General features: G+C 53.4%; 1 protein-coding gene across 2 annotated transcripts in view; it reads left to right on the plus strand.

The window, feature by feature from the left end:
• Positions 1-15,219, plus strand: part of RGS3 (regulator of G protein signaling 3) — a 73,095-nt gene that overhangs the window by 35,940 nt on the left and 21,936 nt on the right. For both annotated transcript variants that reach the window (XM_032200550.1, XM_032200554.1), the window contains 2 exons: positions 1,749-1,789; positions 13,577-13,699. In XM_032200550.1, coding sequence (XP_032056441.1) covers positions 1,749-1,789; positions 13,577-13,699 — 164 coding nt within the window. The remainder of the gene's footprint in view (positions 1-1,748; positions 1,790-13,576; positions 13,700-15,219) is intronic.

Genomic DNA, 15,219 nt, shown 5'->3' on the forward strand with positions numbered 1-15,219 from the left:
GGTTTTGCATGGTACAGAGGTGGGCATGTGCTCCATCACCACTGCCCTCCTGGAGGTGAGGATGCAGCGGGGCGGCAGGGGGGGACCCCCATGGAAACACCTGGGAGCTCCTCATACAGGAGGCCCTTGGCACTGGTACTGTTGGGGCTGGGCTCCAGCAGCGTGTTATGGCACGGTGTCCCAGTGTCCCTTTAGTGACTTTCCAGCCTGTTTGCTGCAATGTGCCCTAAAAGCAAAGCTGGCAGTGGAGGCAAGCCTGCTGTCCCCCAAAAGGCAGCTGGAAGAGACATCCAGCAAACGGCTCCAAGCTGTCGCACTTGTTCATGGGCTTCTTGTTGCCTGCAGAGGGACTCAAGTGACATCTGAGCTCTGCAGTGGGTCACAGCCCTTATCTTTACCTCTGGGCTGCTGCCTGTGGCAGGAGAATCGCTGCCCTCTGGGAGCGGGGTGTTTCCACCGCTGTGCGGAGCCTGTTCCATTGTGGGCACAGCAAGGGCTGTTGAAACGAAGCAGAGCCTGCACTGATGCTGCTTTGGAAAGGATCTGCAGCCGTGCCCAGACTGTGGAGCTGATCTCACGGCAGAGATAACATCATTAAAAGGGTTATGAAAGCTGCTGCCCAGCCATGCCACACGCTAGTGAGGACAAAGCCTTGGCAGTGCACGCTGGTGGGAAGTGTGGTGACACAGCAGCTCCGGGAGGTGGGTGTCCTGTGGTGTGCCTTCATGTCCTCCTCCCATGTCCCATGTCCTCCATGTCCCGCGGTGGCTTGATGTCCTCCTGTGAGGCTGATGTGTGCCTAGGACTGGGCAGACTTGTGTCCCACCAGTGGGGATCAAAGACCAGGGAAACCCTCAGCAAAGCCTTTATGCTGGGGACAGGGAAGGCTGGGCCTGCTGGAGGCAGCCTGGTGGAGCAGCCAGAGCATGACACATCTGTCCCCAGGGACAGCTGGTGGGGAGCAGACCAGGCTGCTCTGTGATTTAGCACGACATGGGTTGCAGCATTGGCCATTGCATTGCCTCCAGCACCTCCTCCCTTCCCAAAGCTGTGGAAGGGGAGGTCCCTTGGACAGGTCTCCTGAGTGGCACCGTGCTGGCAGGACCTGGGGGAGCTGCCCTCAGCCTTGTGGAGCAAGAGTGGGCTCTTGCCACTGCCCTATCTCAGTTGCTTCCCCATGCCCTGGGGTTTGGCTCCAACTCCTTGGAGATGCACCAACCCCAGCTCCTTGCTCTGATGGAGGCTGGGACAGGCAGCACTAGGCAGAGCTGCCCTTTCTGAGGGTTCTTGAGGGGGGAGAAGCTGGGAATGAGTAAGGACATAGGAATGGGAGCTGCTCTGATGAGCCCTCCGGGGAGCAAAGCATTTGTGGAAATGTGGAGAGACCAGACCCTGGTGCCCAGGACAGGCACCCAAAATGAATCGAGCTGCATGTGCTGTGGCAGACCAGGCAGGAGAGTGCACACGTGGCCTCTGAATGAATCAACCCTTTTCCAAAAAGGACAAACCCAAAGAAGAATCTGTGATAGCACAGTGAGTTGATGCAAGAAACCATGCAGGCGCGGCCTGCCCGGTGCATGGCCCCGCAGATGCAGCATACATCACTCCCAGATCACAGCCTGGTACTGTAGGATGACAACAATAAATATTCATTAAACGCTGTCTCTTAGCCAATTCCTCTGTCAGTGTCCCCACTTGCAGAAATGCAGTTGTAGCTCGATTGTGATCCTGTTTTCTTTTCTTTATAGGTTTGGAAGATCGGAAATTCTGCATCCTTTACCTTGCAGAGGTGAGTGTTGCTGGTTTCCAGATTAACTTTCCAGTGGGAGCTGAACACGTACTAACAACGCCGCTTCTGTCTGCTGGGGCAAGAAGCACAGGACGGGTTGAATTTAACTTCCTTTTTAATTTGTTTGCCAGAGGTCTGGAAAGGAAACATAATAGCTGTAGCCAGAATATATTAGTAAGAAGCTGCTAAAAGGAATCTGAGAGCTGGGAGAGGCTGGGCGGCACTGAGACAGGCTTTCTTTCCCCCCCGTGCACTGCAGGTGGACATTCCTCGCTGCATCTCATCTTTGATTTCTCCTGGGGTTCTTTCACCCGGGGATTCCTTGCTAGCTGTTTTCACTTTATTTTTCAGGGATCTTGCTTTTCTCGTTTTCAAGTGCCCAGGTTTGAAGCCCTCTAATAAAATAAGGAAGCTCAGACAGACACAATCATAGCTCTAAAAATGTGCGTGGCTGGTCCACAGCTAAATGCTCTAAACAGATTTGAGATCGCTCAGACGTTGGCACGGTTACTTTTGTGTCGTGAAGCAGCCAAGGAGACTGCAAAATTGGTTCACAGTGACTGGTCCTGCCTAATCACTAAATGCTGCAGCTGTTACTATTTTTTTTTCCTTTCAACTGACTTTAGTGTGTTCCTGGTTTCAAGGCCTTGTGTTTTCAGCGTGGAAGTTTGGGTCTGGGAAAGATCCCCAGGGCGCTGAGGAGAAAGGCAAACATTGCTCAGCAGCACCACAAAATAATAAGCTATTGTGAAAGTTGGATGAAAATGTCCAGGATGGAAGTTGTTCACCTTGAGCGGCTGGGACTTGGGCCAAAGCCTGACTTGCTGCGCAACCGTGGGCTGGCGAGCTCGCTCTCAGGTCCCCCTCTTGTTCCTTCTCCGTCTTTATTTCTTCTGGGGGTGGTTGGGCAGGACCTGCCTCCTCAGGGCCTTGCTCGGTATGGGTGATGTCTCTGTGCCCAGCTGTCCCCATGCTGTGACTCACACACCGCGGCAGCTGCCTGCCGGTGCCGTCCCGGCTGGGCGATGGGGTGCTCCTGCCTTCTCTTGTGTGCTTGGAAAAATGCCTGTGGATCTTGGAGTTTAATTCAGAGCTCTAGGCCCCTAAGTAGGAGTAACTGAACAAGAGATGGCTGCGTTTCATGTGGCCCTCTGAGGCTCATCTTTGAGATGTAGCAAGGGCTTAGCTTTCACCTTCTGTTGGGGTTAGGTGGCCCTGGCTCTTTGGGCTCTGCTGAGCCCATTGCACTTGGAGCATTGCAGTTGCATAGCAAATGTGAAGCATTTGCCTTCCTCCAGGCATGCTCTTCTGTAGAGGACGGTACCTCTGGACAGGCCATGCTTATGGGTCTGTGCAAAACCCTTCTTGTTCCTCCTGTCCACTCTAGATATTTTGGAGTAGGCAGCCTTGTGCCTGTAGCCAGCAGTGGGTTCTTGTACCCTGCACTGTGCCAGCCCCAGCTTTCGGGTGTCTTCAGGGCAGCCCCTAGCGTGAAGGTGGCATCCTGCTGAGCAGGAGGTGCCCCGTGCCACCCCAAGGCCTCCTCCTGGACCCCTGGGGTTGCTTTGGGTCCCAGTGGTCTCACCAAGCTGGGGAGATTGGGTTTGATGTGCCCCAGCCTGCGGGGTACGTGGGGGGTTCCCCAGCCCCATGGCCTTGGTTGGGTCTTTCCTGCAACAACAGGAGAAAAAGGCTTTTCTTGTGGCTCAGTGAACTGTCCTCAGCAGAAGGGGACCTCAGGTGGGTGGAGATGGTCTCTTGCTAAGTGATGAGGTGCTGTCTTGGGCACCATCCTGGGGGTGTTCAAGCATCTTCCTGCAGGAGAGCTAAGAAGAACGTCACAATCAGGTCACCCCTCTTTTTTCCCCCCCCCCACATTTACTTCCCAGCAGTGAAGCTTTAGTTGCAGGGACCTGGGATTGTCACTGGGAGGCAGTTAGACTTGTTAGCCCCTGGGAGGGAAAGGTCCTTTTTAAAGGCATTCCTGTGGACTGGCTGTGCATGGAAGCATTGCATGGGCTTGGATGCTTTGCTGAGCTGGTGGGGGCATTGGTTTGTGCTGTTAAGGATATTTCTGTGGAGGGGTGTATTTGAGACGTGGCCTGCTGTTAAATAAAAGCAGCAGCTGGGACCCACCGTAGCAGTCCTGTGTTGCAGTGGCACAAGGGGTCTGTGCTGGGGGTCTCCAGGCCAACCCAGCCCTATTGCCTGACGGACGTGGGGTCCACTGGGTGCCAGGCTCCTGTGTGTGACCTCCTGTTGTGCTGGTGCAAAGCTCAGCATCCTTGTCTGGGTAACGAGACGGTTTCCATCTGCAAGGATGACTGCCTACAGAGAGCAGCTGGCTCTGCTTCAAGGCTGTGCTCGGGGCAGTGGGAGGCTCATGAGGGTGTCCCCAGTGTGGTGGTGGCCCTGGCACACTCCCGGCACCCTCAGGATCCCACCACTGCAGTGCAGCAGTGCTCTGAGCCTGCGTCCTGCTGGCAGAAGCTTCTGTCCTGTTGCCCACCCCCACAACAACCCCTGGCAGCTAGAAAGCTCTGAGGAAGGGTGCAGAAGGAAAGGACACTCGTGTGGATGTGGCTCTTCTGTCCCGTGTCACCCATGAGGGGTATTTCTCCCTCCTGACCTGCTCCCGGCCTGCCCTTTGCATCCCTGGGCTGGTCAGCAGGGCCTTGTCCTGCTAGGAGCTGTCTGTGGGCTCTGTTTTGTGGGGGCCTGGCTGGAGCATTAGGGTTGGTCCCAGCTTCCCCATCACCGTGGCTTGAGCAGACAGGTCCCTGTGCTGCCGTGACAGGGCCTGCGGGTGGGTGGAAGCACTCGTACTGCTGTTTCTTACCCACAAATCAGCCACAACGAGCTGTAATGTACTTAGTGCTGCTGTGAGTTGAAAGGGAGCCCACGGGGCCGGGCCAACTTAACATTTGCCACAGGAATATTGCTTTGCTGAGGCCTTGAGCAGCCTGTGTGCCTCCTGCTCCTTTGTCATCCAGAGAGGTGATGTTGTGGGTGATGTTTTGCCCCAAAAGGTGGTATTTGTGCATTTGGATCCAGTGCGATCAGAAATGAAAGTATGTTTCAAAATGTCATAATTAACTTTCAACAAGAAAGAAAACTCCAACCTTCAGGGAAACTGGTGTGTCATGGAAAAGCTGCTGTTAGTCATCCTGCCTAACCACGTGTAAATAAGACACTCACAGGGCTTAAATCCTGTGCATTATAGGCATTTGCAGGCAGATGGTAAACTGTGATCTTTACAGCTTGGTGTAGGTTACAGCAGGAGTGGTGTTTATTTCACAGGTTCTTCAGGGTGTGAATTGTGATATTTGGAGGTTCTTGTGCAAACGGCCCTGGTCCTGGTGGAGCACATGGCCTCCTGGGTGGGAAATGCTAAACGTAGGTTGGTGTTGGAAAGGGTGCAGGACCAGAGGAGGGTCTGCTCTTGGCTCCTTGTGGTGGTCGTGGGGTAGCTGTGGTGGTCCCAGCAAGCCAGGATTTGGGTAGTGAGGATGGTACCTTTTGGTCAGGTAGACCTGGAAGCTTGTGTAACTTCTCTAATTGCCAGCTGTTATTTGAATGTGCTACCAACACATGCAAACCCAGTTCCGTGTTAGTATTTTAAATCCAAATGAAACGTTTTAACAGCAGTTGTGCAGCCCCTGCTTGCAAAAGCTTCGGGCTGAGTCAGTGTGGGCCCCATTTCTCCACCCCATAGGACTCAGTGTGTGGGTGACCGGCCCCATCACCCCCTTCCTGCAGGGCACAAACAGCCCCTGTGATAACACGTGTAAAACCTGTCAGAGAAAGCAAACTACTGTGCGGTGGGAATGGATCGCCTCCTGGGGAGCTGGTCCAGAGACGTGAGCGTGGTCCAGGACCATATTCACACCCTTTCCCGCTCCGGAAATATCCCGCTGATAGGAAACCGCAGATCAGTGTTTTATTGCATTGTTAGAAATTTTTGATTCAAACCCAACATGTTCAGAACAAACTGACTTAAAATCAAATAGCTTGTTAAGTTTTTCATTGTATCAGTGCTAGCAAAATCGATCTTTTTCTCTGGAAGTTTTCATCTGCAGACACTGGTGTTTCTCTGGGGAAATTGCTCTGACAGAAAATCTTTCCAGTAGCAGCTCCTTGGCCTGCTGCACTGAGCACGCTTACAGGCCCAAGCAAATTAATGCTGTGGATCTGTGCTTGATCTTGTTCTGCCTCAGAGATGTGCATCATCGGGAGATCCTCTAGGCAAGCCTCAGAGAACTGACACCGTCCCCCCAGCCCTGGGTCTCTGCAGCCACGTCCCTGCTCCTGTGTGGTGCTGCTCCTGTGCGCATCCCCTAGTGGGGATGGAGCTGTGTCCCAGCTGCTGGCAAGGACACCCCTTGAACAAATGCTCCTTAACCTGATCCACTGCTGCACTGAGGGCCGATACTGTGCCTTGGGTAATGTGCACACTTCCATGGACTTCCTGGAGATATCCTGGCTTGCTCCGTAGAATTAATTTTCCCCATGGTGTCCTCTGTTCCTCCCAGGAACAGGGCATTGCTAAATTTAATTCCCTTTAGGGCCCAGTCTCCATGCAGGGAATCTGAACCTAGAAAAGCAGTTTACGTGTGGTACAGAGGCCTTAAAGACTCAGGGACACACTGCAATGTGGTAGATACTGGAGCAGATGCCCTCAGAGGCACTTAGTTTGCCGTGACGCAACACGGCCTGGAAACCTAGAAAGACAGGAAATTGCTGTGGTACCTAATAAATAGTTAAAAACCCTGGTCTCAAGCCTCAACAGCATCATCTGTGAGCACTGCTCTGCCTGGGAGAGCTCAGGAAGCCTGGCTCTTACTTTATTGCATCCAGAATAGTTGTTGACATGGTAGAAAACAGCAAATCATGCCTGATAACGTGTGTGTATGACTCAAAATTTGGGGAAGTAGGAGGTGATAAAGAGAGTAGTTGAGTGACAGAGCAATGGGGGTTAGTCGTTAAGGTGGGTCAAAGCTAATGCTGCTTTCACAAATCAGGAGGGTGGGAGGACTGCAGGGGTAAGAAGTGACTGAGGAAGGTTTGTTGGGGAAAGAAAAGATCAGCAGCCACAAGCTCCTGCAGTGTAAAGATGGCATCAGTAGTGATAAAAGTTTGGGATTCAGTTCGGGATTTCCCCCATTCATCTCTTCTCTGACCCAAAAGTGACAGCCAGAAGAATTGCATTTTGCAATGAATTTGTTTCTACTCCAAACAGGATGTTTTTGGCAGTCAAAGCCAAGGAAATTGTTTCCCTTTTCCTTTTTTCCTGGCATTTTAGAAGACCTGGTACCCTGGGTTGGGCTCTGCAGTGTGGTTGCCCCTCCTGGTTCCTCTGCTCCCTAACGAGGCTTGAGCAGCCTCCGTGGTGTCTTGGTCCCTTCTTCTGAAGTGCTCCATTTCTTCTTTTGGTGCTTAATACAAGAAAGCACCCACAAATGGCTTCAATTCAGCGCCAAAAAACCCAGCTTAACTTCAAGGCTGTACCTGGCTCTGACCCCAAGGCAGCCGGAGGGCCCGGTCTGTGAGCCCCCAACACAACTCACTGTGTGAGGGCTTTAACTGCAGCTGCTGGAGAAAAAATAGCAGTGATTTAGGAGTCCCTCAGCCTCAGCTAAACACAAAATCCTGAGCTTTGTACTGTGATGGCCTGCCTGATGATGGAGCGACACGGGGTGGAGGTAGCTGGGGTGCCTGAAAAAAGAAAGTCAGGAGTCTGCTGGCACTGGGTGCTGCATGCAGGATGGGAGAAGGTGGGAGATGAGCGGTTATCTGTGGGGTGGATTATGTGCTCAGTTCAAGTTGTATCTCATTCCCTCAAATTTGTAATCGGAAAAGAGATTTTTGTCAGATTTGTGGGCAGTGTTATTTGTCAGATGAGCTCGTGGCTTGGGCTTGTTGTGCTGCAGTGAGGTGGAAGATCCTCTGGGATTTCAAAGTTCATCTCTCCCAGGGGCTGCAATGGAGCAAACACCTCAGCCAAGGCTAGAAATGTTGGAATTGGTCACGCTTAAGGGCTTCAGTAACAAAAATCCAGGCACACTTCTTGCTGCCTGCTCCTGTCAGTTTTATTACGTTAATCTGAATCACATTTAGAGAAGATGCAGTGTGCTCCTCTGCCTCCCCCTTCTTGCTCCCAGTCCTGTTTGGCAAAAAGGATGATTCCCTCCCCTACCCGCTGAGTTGGTCCTGCTCAGGAGACGTTGCCAGATGAAAAATCCCTTCCTGCTCTTTGACATTTCCCTTGATTCCTGTGTGTCTTGCAAGAGGTGGCTCATTTCTGGCCTTCCAGAGCTGCACACCAAGCGGGGCTGTGGTGTGCATCACCTTGAGTCACCCAGCTCACGTGAAAGCTGGGTGCTCGATCTGCACATGCTGAATCTCTGCCGTGTCACGCCTGCAGCATCAGCTTAACTCTTTCCTGAATGGAAATTTCCATTTTCCTCCACCCAAAGGATGGCAGGTCTCAGTCACTGGATTTCTCTGTGCACAGTGCTGAGAAGTCCAAACTGCAGGCACGGGGATCTAACACCAGAGCAAGGCTGCCAATGTCTTGAAAAGTGCTTCTCAAGGATGTCATGATGTGAACCCATGCACAGATTACCCCAAACGCTGATGCATTGCTAAAATACAGCCCTACCCCGCATCCCCAGGATGCGCCCCACATTTCAGTGCACCTGGAGTGCTTGCAGTTGTATCAGAGGGTCTCTCCTTCAAATAATGTTCATTTGGTTCAAGCCAGCACTCTCCTCACATTTACGCTGGGCCAGAGCATGCAAAGCCGTGGCTCTGGAGCTGGTGGCCAGGCTGCTCCTCTGTGCAGACAGAGCCCTGGGCTCTGTCTCTTCTGCCAGTCTGTGTTCACCCAGGTTAGATGATATGAGGTGACACCAGTGGCAGAAGCTCTGGGTTGGCATAGTCCATGGCCAGGTGTTACGACAGCTCTGAGTTCAGGGCAGAGCAGGGAGGGCTCATGTTCCTCTTGGAGAAACAGATAAGCAGGGGAACTTTGCCTCCTTGGTTCTGTGAATCTTTCTGCTGTTCAACATGAACCTGAGTTTTGAGATGACCACAAAATGTACTGTTTGGAGAAGTTCTTATTTTTTTTATCCTGGTGTAAATTCTGTGGTCTAATTCCTAGCAGTTGGGAAAAAGAGCAGCTTATATGATGTGGTTAAAGTCTTGGAGAAATTTAAAAAAAGCTCAGGCACTAGCCCCCCTTCCTGCCTGAGAGGGAAGGGTGCTTGCAAAGCAGGAAGGTGCTGGACCTGATCTCTGTTTGCCCAAGCAGTGTTTGCATGGGAGCTCAGTATCTAGCTAGTCTCAGGGCTGGGGATTCCCGTGAAGGCTGTTGCCTTCACCATGAACCACTTAAGGGCAGCCTGCTGCTCTGCAAAAACAAATTGAGCCCTGTCTTTGTTGGCTGCTCTGAAAATGGGTGAAAAAAAAGGTTCTTTGTGTTCTCTTATCCTCCTGGAGGCTCAGCACCCTACAGGCTGTGCCCCCCTGCAGTATCCCTGTGGCATCGTTCGTCCCCACAGCATCGCTGTGCCAGAGACGCAGGTGGGGGAGCTGGGGACACGGGTGGCTGTGCAGCGTGGAGTGGCAGTGCTGCCTTAATGCTGCCACCGCTCCCTGTCCATGGGTGGCTGTAGGACAATGAAAACCCATTTCCAAGGAGCCAGCCCTTGGTGTTGCAAGCAAGGATAGGGTGCATCCATTCTTTACCTTCAGCTATAGAGCCAGAAAAACAAGCCACACGGCCACAAGCCACTCTTCTCTGCAGAGACCGCTGTGCTCCATGCACATCTTTTGCTCAAGCACCTGTGAACTCCTTTGGTTATCCTGGCTTTCAACAGGACCTGTGCTGTTATCACCAGTGTTCGGTTTTTGGGCACCACCACTGTGCCCAGCAGTCCAAAAACCACAGGAAGAGATTGGCCCCCATGTCCCCCCCAGCACAGGAGCAGACTGAACTTTCTCATCAGACCTAGCTCTGTGGGTCATGCAGTAACCAGCCAGCAGTTGCCCATGTTTTGTGCACAGGATATTCCCAGGGCTTGCTGTTTCGCCGGTGGAGGGTTTGCTCTGTGATTTGAAAGCTATTGTAGTCTGGAGCCCATTTCCGAGGTACTTCCCCTCTGGGATCTCTGCTGGCTTTGGCCGTGGACCAAGGCTCAGAACGATCGAGGCCAGGGGCTGGGCAGAGCTGAGCTGGGCTGTGAGCCGTGGCCCTGCAGCACCTTGCCATGAACCTTGCAGGGGGGTTATGGAGCTGGGGAGGGGAGCCGAGCACATCCCCTGATCTGCAGAGGGTAACAGGGACCTGGCTGCCCTGGGATTGCATCTGCTGGTGCGAGGGGTGTTGGCAATGAATGGGCTCAGCCCCTGGGCTGGGCTGGTTGCTGAGCTCAAGACTTTGAAGGTGTTAGGCTGAGGCTGGCTCGTTATTATTACATCTCTGCTTTGCAGCGATGTGTAGAGCTGTGCTTGTGCACACAATGCTCTTGTGCTGCGTCTTGCACCCAGGGACGTGTCTGCAGCACAGGGACTTGGTGTGTAGGGTCTGGGAGCCCTTCCTGAGCCGTGGTGCTGCTCTCCAGGAGGCCCTCGGCTGTGGAGCCAGTGTCCACCGGGGCACCTTGGAGCTCTGCCTGCCCTGACACCAATCCTGCCGTCTCCCCGCAGTGGGGCTGGGGCTCAGCCCAGGGACACCCACAGCAGGGAGCTTTTCCCATATAGCAAATGGGAGTCATCCTTTGGGCAATCCCTGTCTGAAAGAGGGTGCATATGAGGCTTGTGTTGGCCAGTCTGGGTCCTCCTCTACTTACACGTGTTTTACTCCCTCTCTCCCATGGGTCCAGCCCTGGTGCGGGGTCCGGCGCTGCCCCAGAGCCGCGGGCTTGCCGGAGGCTCCTGTGTGGCACCTGCAATAACATGTTTTTCGAAACGCTGGGGTGAGCGCAGTCAGAAAGCAACTGGCAGCCACTTCAGTCGCTCACTTTATCTGGTCACAAACGCCCCCTTCACGCCATCTGCATCCTCCTTTCCCAGCACTGTGAGCTTAAACCCTGTTTTCTCTTTGTAAATATTGGCAGGCGAAGCGGCAGCCTCCCTGAGTGAAAACAATAGCAGGGAGGCCGGTTCCCAGAGCGGCTCCCGAGCGCGGCAGCTCACGCTGCAGCCCCGCTTCCCTGCTCCAGGCTGTGCTGAGCTGCTCAGCTTGGTCCCTAGGCTGGGGCTGGCCTCTGGGGAGATGTGCCGTTAGGTAGATCTCCGTCCCACGTAGCTGTTCTCCGTCTGGCTGGATCCCAAAGCACTTTGCAAGCAGGAGCCTGTGCCTTAGCAGCTGGGAGTGCTCAGCCCTGAGGTTTGGGCTGCGTCCTTCCCCAACACAGGTGTACGTTATCTGGGGGAGCAGTTTGAGAGATGGTGAAACATGGTTCTTCTCTTTGAAAATGTGTTGGAGAGGTTTAAGATCACTGCAAAGGTGCTGAGACCTCACTGCTGTAGAGTAGAAATGACAGCAAAATGTGTACAGATTGGGCAAATGCAATTTTGGCCATTCGTGTCCCACCTCAGCCCTGCCCATGGTGCCCCAGGGATCAATCAGCCTGTGCTCCGGGGTTGGATAAAACTGAAATAGAGCTTGGAAAAAAAAAAGGGGGGGGAGCAGTTGGCTTCCCCATCTGACTTCTTGGACTGGACCAGAGGACGATCTCCACTCCTGGCCTTAATAGCACCGGGCTGGGGCCGGGCAGTCTCGCCGGCTCGCTGAGGCTGAGTGGGAGGCAGAGGGGCACTTTGCTCTCGGCAGCCGGCGGCGGCTGAGCATCGCTTTATGCCAAATTCAATCAGGGAGATGGGGACTGTAATCAAATCAACGAGGGGCTGCACAACAGGGGTAGGTGAGCCGTGCATCTATCATGAGCAAGGGGAGATGAGACGCCCTCGGAATCACTTTAAACCTTGCGCCTGGGGAATTGCAAAAGCTTGGTAGGGAGCGGAGCGTACATTAGTTACAGCATCATTGTGGCACTGGGCTCTTTGCAGCAGGGCTGTTAGTTTTTAGGCTCCGTTGAGTCCTTGCCATTGTTTGCTTCTGCCCCAAGCAGGGTGGGTAAGTGCCAGCCTGGATTTCCAGCACGGCAGATGTGCACCCATCCCCTCTGAAAGCTGAACCAGTTAAGCGCTTTTTGAGGGATCAGTGAGTGTCACAGGGGTACAGCCTGGTGATCTGCCAGCACGGGACTGGGAGAAACCAAGACATCAGGTGTGGGAAAGAGCACTGTGCTGTGTCAGCGGGTGCACAGAGCATCAGAGCAGTCGGGAAATGGGGCAAGGGGAGGCACAGCACCTTGTGTCCCTGAATCACAAACCTCTGTTTGATTTTGATGGTTTATAAGCAAGCCTGAGTATGCATTTTCAGGATTTAAGCCCATTTCTGCTCTAGGAATAGATGTTGTGATGCACAGACATAAGAAAAATCAAATCTTGTCTCTCTGGAAGTCTCCTTGGTGGGGCAAAGAGCTGGACTAGAGATCTGTTTTTCTAGAGCTGACATAGGAGGCTGCTTTGTTTACCTCTTTAGAAGGAATTTTGAATTACACGTGAACGAGTTAGCATCCAATGCAAACAGAGTTTTAAATGCTGTGACTAAATGGCATTTCCCCTTTTGGTTGTGTTGTCTCTGGAGTCACAAAGTGCAAGTTCCTTAGTTCTGTCTGACCTTTCTGGGAAAAACAGGCTAGCAGAGTCCTGCCCCTTTGCAAGGAAATCCTAGGGGGAAATGAAAGGCCTTTTTTATACCCTCTTAGTTTGTGACTTTTTTCTTCCTTTTCAGTTCTGTCCCAAAGTTCCACTCTTTTTCACATCTGACCACACAAGGAGGTAACCCAGCCATGGGCATTTCTGGGCCCTTTTTAAAGCGAGACCTGCAAAATTCCAACAGGCATCAGTTGCTACTAAAGCCTAATTTATTTTTTTTTTAGCACAAAAGATGAGCATTTTAAGCACTGGGAGACATTTGTGAGAGAATTTGGTAAGAAGCTTTCTTAAATGAGAGGAACCTGGCCCAAAGAAGCCATGTCAAAGAGGAACAGGTCCATATCACAACAGGGCTGTGTAGGGAAGGGGCTGGGGCGGTGGGCAGGCTCTGAGGCTTGCAATGGGCTCAGCTGGGGTGGGTTCCTGTCCTTTCTCTCCTCCCTTGCTGCGCGTTGCTCACAGGCAGCGCGTGACCAGAGCTGGAGCATCCTCCTCCAAACGACCCCGACGCGTGCCTTAATGAAGGAGCAAGGGAGAGCCTGGCCTGCCCCTGCACCCCTCCCAGCCCTTCCCAGCGCAAAGGCAGTTGTTTTCATCAGTTCGCATTACAGCCCCTCACTGATGTTTGCATACAGCAAAGAGCAATTTCCATCATCTAATTTGGCTGAATAAGCAAGTTTGCACTGTGATGGCACAGGGTGCAGAACTGCTGGTGCTCTGCCCGCGCCGTACTGCTCTGCTCCCACTTATTATAGCAGAAATCTGCTGCTCTGCACCGCAGCAGCCTCTCTCCCTCTGTCTGGAGGAGATGCCACTGTGCAGCTGATTTCCCATCAGTTTTACTTTCTCATGCCCAGAGCGCCGGACGCTGGTGCGTGCTCTCCTGTTACACTCGCGTTCATCTGACAGTGCGTTGGAAGCGAGTAGTTTGCAAACAAAGCTGGGGCCTGCGACACACAGCTAATGACCTTCTCTCTGCCTGTGTTTCCTTTACGTCAGAAGTCGGAGTGCTTATTAAGTTTGGAGGCTTACTCCCAGGAGCAGAAGAAGAGGATCTGCTGGTGTCTGGCTGAGAACATCACCAAGCAGCAACATCCGGCATCGGCTCCTCCGGAGAACAAGGTAAGCGACCTGTGCGGACACAGCCCTGCTGCTTGAGATCCCTGCTGGGAACATCACGGGGCTCTGCCTGCGGTGGGGGCTTTCCTCTGGTGATGCTCATGCCAGGTGGCTCGCTCCAGGGGCTGTTTTTTGCCAGGTGAGGAGTGAGTCTGCATTCAGGCACTGCTGCATCTGCAGCTTCCCGCCCTGCTTGGGGAAGCGGTGGCTGCGTCTGCATCCGCTGACCCAAGTCGAGGCAGACTTCAGCTCCTGATGCCTCCTAGCATCTGTATTTGGACAGCTGAGACCGTGCAACCCAGTGTACAGCCTCTCCAGAGAGCCTGGCTGTAGGGCAGGACTCAGTCCAGAGGGAGAGGTTGAGGCCATGATCTCTGGGTCCTGATTAAAAGGCTCAGGTCATGGGAGCAGCGGTGCGGAGACACGTCCCTTCCGTGCACTCAGATGGACTCTGAGGCTTGGTCCATCCCCCACTGACAGCCTTAAAGCACAGAAAGGCCCTTTGAGCGCTGGTTTCCCTACATAGCACGGCTGCACCAGCACTTTCCCATACTGAAGAGGTTCAGCCTGGCCTGGGAGTGTGGTCTCGGCAGTGCTGGCAAGAGAAATGTGTGCGTGGATTGGGTTTGGAGCACTGTTGGGCATGTGTGCCCGGTGTGGATGTGGTTAACACCTCTGTCTGCTTGCTTCATGTCTGGGGATGCCTCTAAGGGGAGGTGTGTGACAGTGGCAGTTTGTGCCGGGCTCCTCTGGTCCCCCAGGTGGTGGGTTCGGATGGCTGGTGGGTGACCCACAGCTGTGGGACTAGGGAAACACGCTGTGCTGAGCAGTTAAAATGCTTTAAGTGATGCAAATGTGAATCTTGGGGGCAAAACACCCAAATACCTCCTTGTGCCTGGTGATGAGCAGCTCCCGTGCCCAGCTGTCGTTTAGGTGCAGCCTTGGTGCTGAGTCTGGTCAGGCTCAAGGGCAGGCGGCTTTTGCTCTCGCCGTGTGAGCTGTGCTGCCACCAGACCCAGAGCAATGCGGCTTGTGCCCCACAGCATCCCACGCTGGGTCAGCACAAACATCAGCTCTGCAGGAGACGGAGCCTCCAGATTCCTTTTCCTGCCTGTTCCAGACCTACCAAAATAGCAACAACACAAAAAGCCTGAGAACGTGGTTAACAACCAAAGCTCTAGCAATGCGAAGAGCCCAGGGCAGCTCAGCCTGGTGACAAGGCTCTGCCACCTCTCTCACTTGCCTGTGCTGTGGCTTGCCGGCACAATGTGGTGCCGTGGCTCTGCCCCCGGCTGGGTGCAGTCCAGGCTGGGCTGGGGGACCCTCTGAGACAAAGCCCCACAGGATCTCATTAAATCTGAGCTTCTCCAACGGGGGAGATGTTGTCAGCTCTCCATCACGATGTGAGTTCTCTCTCCCTTTCCACCCCAGAGTCTGCGTCCAAGGCAGGGTGTGGGGTTATGCCCTGGTTCTGGCACTCTGCTGGACCTACAAGCCCTGTGGCTCAGAGCAAAGCTCTGGGG

Source organism: Aythya fuligula, chromosome 19 (genome assembly GCF_009819795.1).
Source record: "Aythya fuligula isolate bAytFul2 chromosome 19, bAytFul2.pri, whole genome shotgun sequence".
Taxonomy (NCBI): Eukaryota; Metazoa; Chordata; class Aves; order Anseriformes; family Anatidae; genus Aythya; species Aythya fuligula.